The sequence below is a fragment of the Setaria viridis genome, chromosome 4, assembly GCF_005286985.2.
Source record: "Setaria viridis chromosome 4, Setaria_viridis_v4.0, whole genome shotgun sequence".
In the NCBI taxonomy this organism is placed as follows: domain Eukaryota; kingdom Viridiplantae; phylum Streptophyta; class Magnoliopsida; order Poales; family Poaceae; genus Setaria; species Setaria viridis.
Window position 1 is genome coordinate 25,927,425 of NC_048266.2, and position 5,472 is coordinate 25,932,896.

At 46.5% G+C, this 5,472-nt stretch overlaps 1 protein-coding gene across 1 annotated transcript; it reads right to left on the minus strand.

Annotated features, from left to right (window-relative positions):
* Positions 1-3,286: 3,286 nt before the first annotated feature.
* Positions 3,287-4,327, minus strand: LOC117853819 (uncharacterized). The gene has a single exon (XM_034736105.1). It carries the CDS (start codon positions 3,986-3,988, stop codon positions 3,473-3,475), a length of 516 nt encoding a protein of 171 aa, XP_034591996.1. The 5' UTR covers positions 3,989-4,327; the 3' UTR covers positions 3,287-3,472.
* Between the last annotated feature and the right edge of the window lie 1,145 nt (positions 4,328-5,472).

The window sequence follows — 5,472 nt, forward strand, 5'->3', positions numbered from 1 at the left end:
ATCGAGTTATCCCATGCCTCTCATCGAAAGATCGGGAATCAACCCTAGCGGGTCCATATCATGTGAGGCTACGCAGAGCTGCGGCGTTGGTGGAAGGGACTGGAGGGGTGTTGGGGCACTGCTGCGGGGTGGACCGGCCATGGTGGCGGCCATAGGCGCCGGTGGGTGGTGTGGTAGGCATGCGGGCGAGGCATGGCAGGCGAGGCTAGCATGCGCGGTTGAACGGCTTCTCCAGGGCGCTGCAGGCGAGGCCGAGGCACTACGGCGTCTTGTCCCGAGCGTGAGTTGGCAGGCACGGCGTCGGTGGCGTGCTAGAGCGTCGCGGGGCGCGCGCATGGAGCAGAGCAGCGGCAATATGACCGGTCGAGGCAGCGCTGCAGGCGATGCAGAGGAGCTGGATGGTCGCGGACGCACGGGGAGCTGCGTCTTGTCGCCGCCGGGGATGGGGCAAGCGGAGCGTGGCGCACGCGCGCTCTGCCCGAGGGATCCGCGGGATTGCTTCACCGGGCCGATCTTCAAGCGCAATTAACTCCAAATTTTTGAACTGCATGACCTTAACTTCCTTTACAAAAGTTGTAGTCCTCAGATCCACGTTCAACTTTTGTAATTGAACTAAGTTCAAATTTGCAGTATATTTGAAGATGGATAGCTTCAAAGTTTGAGGGAACGTCTGATTTCAGACTTCGGCAAAAACGGTAGTTTGGCTGATTTTAAGGTTTTTGGCTGACTTGAGCCCCAATTTTGAAAGGGTTTTGACGTGAATTTGACTAGAGTCCAAAAGATGAAGTTGTTGTATAAACTTAGTTCACAAACTCTTATAAAGGGTTTTGCTAGTGTTCTGTTTAAGTTTTGTAAGATAAGCTTAGGCCAAGATGCGTGGTTGAACTGATTCCACACTTAGCCTAGATTTGCAGGCCTTGGGCTGAGTTGACCAATTTGGCCGACTTTGACCAGGGTTTTGAAAGCCTTCTATGCAGATTTCGACCTTACTCCTTTAGCCACGTAGTTAAGGGCTCGAAGGTATAAAACTTTTGTATAGAGTTCAGCTTGAGTTTATTTGGAAAATTTTAGATGAAGAGCTCCAAATTTGGGACTTTATCTGTTTTTCTTAAATTGACATAGTTTTGAACTTTGAGTTTTTGAAGGTCTTTTCCTCAGATTCAAACAAAACACCAAAAATAAAAGTTGTTAGGGAAGTTGAGTTCTAGAACTCTTAGTTGGACAGATTTTTAAGTTCTTAAGAAGAAATTTGAGTTATGGTTTAAACAGTTGTTTATCTTGCGAGGGCAAAAGTGTCTTTTTACTTATCTTCACAACTGCCAATTGTTCTTCTTTACATTCTAATGACTGTATTTAAGATTAAACATGGTTTAATTAGGCTAGGTTGTTACAGCTAAGATGTAGGTTTGCATGGGAAGAGTTTTTGTGCTTCCAACTTAGCAAGGATGTGGGTTGATTCAAGTTATGGCCATGGTTTCTGAAGTGTGGGTCGAAGGGCGTGAAGAAGCTTCAATGACTGAATTGGGAGGAAGTATATATGGCAAATGTGTGTACTTGTGTAGTAATCTGGTTGATTTGGGATTGTAGCAGACTACGATGTAAGACGTAAAGTGTAGTATGGTAGCATAACAGAAGAGCAATGCTAATAAGACAATTCCTATATGTGATTCGAGTAGTGATGATGAGGTTGTTAGTATCATTTTTGTAGTTGACGGAGATTGTGGTGATAGAAGAGAATAATATGCAGTTGCAGGTGGAGCCATGGATGTTACAAATTGCTAGGATTGTAGTGTTTCTTCAGGCAGCTCTTGATAGAGCAGCAAAGGAGACAACTCAAGTTTGGAGTACATAGAGGTTCCCGCGTGACATCTCCAAGGTGACAGAATAATTGCCAAGGTGGAGATTTGTTAGATATTGTATCGAATATTCGTACAAGTTCAGTTACATGGGACTTGAGCTGTATTTAGTCCTATAGGGTAGACCTCCTCATAAATATGAGAGGGAGCTGCTAATGTAACCATGACCACATAGCGATAAGCTTGCAGGATGGAGGCGGCATGATGCTGGGACCCTAAAGCGGTCGATGTTGCGGTATTGGGAAGGAGCACCCGTAGTCATGCCCCAGGGATGTAGGTTTCGGCTGAACCTCATCAATAAAGATCATATCTCTAGTGTCATTTGTGATCTTGAATGTTCGTCTTCGTTGATCCAATCGACGTTTGTGCTAGTGGTGATTATCAAGAGATGTGTTGCTGCAAGAGCTAATTTTCTAATAGCTTGTTAGAGTGCATAGCAAATTCCGACCCGGCCAACTATACCTACAAGCCAGCGCTACGCCAGGCCCGAGTCCACCGAAGCCAACAACAACAAGGCCTTGGGCCTAACTCCACACAAAAGACTAGTATCTTGGTGGAATTAGGCCTAAGGCCTCGTTGTTTTGGGCTTTGGTGGATGTAGGCCACGCTTGGTGGGGCACCGGCTCGGGGGTACAGCGGGCGGGCCGGATTCCATTGCGCACTCTAACAAGTCGCATTTGGGGATGTATTGTGACTAGAGAGTTGGACTCGAAGTCTGGGATAACCTTCCGGGAGATCACATGACTTGCTAATGATAGAAGAGTTGGCCGATGTGTGATGGGGGATTGTTAGTTTTCGTCCCACATCCGAAATTGATGGTGGGGGAGCACACGTTCAGGTGAGTGTAGCCCTTGCCAATCAGACTAGTTTTTTTGTTGACTTAGTCCCAAGGCCTTATTATCGACTCCGATTGACCTAGGCCTGGTAGGACACCGGCCAGCTAGGTATAGCGGGCTGAGTCGGATCCCGCTGCACAACCTAACACACTTCATACGTGTTGAGACTTTGTGAAAATGGCCACTCAAATAACAACCTATGAATTCGATGTATACAAGTAAAATTTTGTTCATATTCAGCTCGCGAGATATGGTGATGAGAAGGGATCGATTAAACAGTGGGCTTCCATAGTAAACATTCTTTGTGGTGTGAACACCATTGTTCACTACTTGATATGTCGTTTGTGAGTAGTTGTAGGTTTGTCCCTTGATGACATGGGCTTCAACTCGTTTCTATTTATTTAATGTTTACCCTGGACTTAATTATGTTCTACTGCTCACCTTTTAAACTCATGTTTTGACTTTGCACAAATAAGGTGTAATTTTCAGAACTCCACGAAACTTACTTACTAGGTGAAAATTTTGACCATTTCTTCTGTAACTTTTTTCATTTGGTAAAAGGTAGATTCGATTATCAAGTAGAACTTCATCACATATGAAATTTGGGCCTATATTGCAGCGCTGAACTGAATGCAGTTTTTGCTCATGGAACTTTTTCTTAATGCCATGAAACTTCATCACTAGATGAAATTTGGACTACATAATTTCTTGCAATATAATTTACACATACATACAGTGCTATACATACCGACACTGAATATTTTCTTCGTACTTGCATAGCTACAAGACGACGTCGAATTGCAGCACGGACGGCGCCGTCTTGCCGCCGATGAAGCGCTCCGACTGCGTCTTCCGCAGCGCTCTCGTGCCCGGCTCCATCGGCGATGACCCTATCTCAGGGCTGCTGGAGCTCTGCTCCTCGGGTATGGACGTCAGGGCGCCGGACCACGGCGACCCGGCTCCGTCATCTCGCATCCGGTAGGGCGCGCGCCGCGCCACGCCGGGGGACGACAAGCGCAGCCGCAGCACCTTGGAGAACAGCCTCCGGAGCAGAGCCGGCAGGCGCCTCCTCCTGCGCCGGCCTGTCCCCTGCAGCTGGGCGTCGGCCGGCACCGGCGGTGTTGCGGCCGTGAGGTGCGGCATGGAGAGCGACCGGCCGCAGGAGAGCACGGCAGCGTCGAGCTGCCGCGTGAAGGCGGCGAGCTCGTAGGAGTCGTAGAGCGCGCTGCCGCAGTCCCAGACAAGGAGCCGGGCGCCGCTGCTGTAGCCCGCCGCCTCGTGATCGGTCGTCGCCATCTTAATTTATGGCTTTCCCTTTTTTCCTCGATCGGAAGGAGCAAGAAAGAAAGGGACGAGAGAGAGGGGAAGAAGCAGGGGGGAGAGGGCATAGGAAGAGATAGGCGCAGTGGCAGTGGCAGAAAAAAGCGGAGGAGCTTTACAGGTGGGTGGAGGTGACAAACAACGGGACGGTGGTGGAGCTTGTGATCGACGGACATATATGCATGATCAATGCAAGTGGAGCTGTGGAGATCACGGCTCACGCGACTTCCATTCTGATTGATCACTCGGCCACTTGCAAAGGTGAAGCAGGGAAAGGAGAAGCTGATTGTGAGCAGGGGATGCAGTATGATGGGCTGTTTTGAGGTGGAAGGGACTATTTGCTGCGTTTACTACTCCTTCTGTTTTAAATTATAGATTATTTTGGTTTTGCTAAATTTATAGGTATTTGTATGCATCTAGACAAATGCATACAACCACCTATGAATGTAAAAAGTCAAAAAGACCTATAATTTGGGACGGAGGAACCCCTTCGTTCGAAAATATAGGTCATTTTAGCTTTTTTAGTTTCATAGACTTTGTTATGCACTTAAATATACCCTATGTCTAGATGCATAATATCTATGCATCTAGAAAAATCAAAACGACCTATAATTTGGAATGGAAGAAGTGTACACTGATTTTAGTCAATGAGAAAAAATAAATATGAATCATGTCAACGTCTATATGATATCAACATAACCACGACGCATGCAAACTACTATATCAGCTTTAGTTTAGCTTGGGGGTAGGCGTAGGTCACTTGTCCTTGCCAGTAACAATAATGCACTGGGTATTCTACTTAATTTGAAATCAACGTTCGTGTGCCCCGCACCTTTGTAGAAATGTATACTTAATCATTTTACTTGCTTTCCCAAGTGACACGACAATCATTCATGCAGCAGAGACGCTCCCAAGCAAAAGAAAAAAATTGGATGAACGACGACCGCTCATCCGGACCCGCGACAGATTATCGGTTGCCATAAGCAAAAAAAAAACTAGAAAATTACCACAGCGAATATTTTGCGTAGGTGTTACACAGTAAAACTTGTTCATCGGCGTCTCATACGTATTAAATATAAAATATAGTGATACATCGGCTAATTTAGTGAGGCGACAACAGATTTAAGAGACCAGAGAAGGCAACGATTTCATCTAAATTCAACCACCGTGACACAGATACCAACTATTGATGAGTCTTAAATTTAATGTCATATGGAGTTTATCTTATCTATTATTAAAGTAAGCAATGCTAGCGATTTTGCTTATCCTAAAAGAGGTGGGCCTAATTAATGATTCGGTGCGAATTCCGTCATTAACAAGTGGGCATGGGTAGATTGACTCGGTCTATATTCCAATCGTCTACTTCTTCCCCATCCATTTCACACCCGGGCATCCGCTTCTCCCTCCCTCTGCACCTGTTCGCGCCACCCGACTATCGCGCCATCATCCACCTCTCCAAC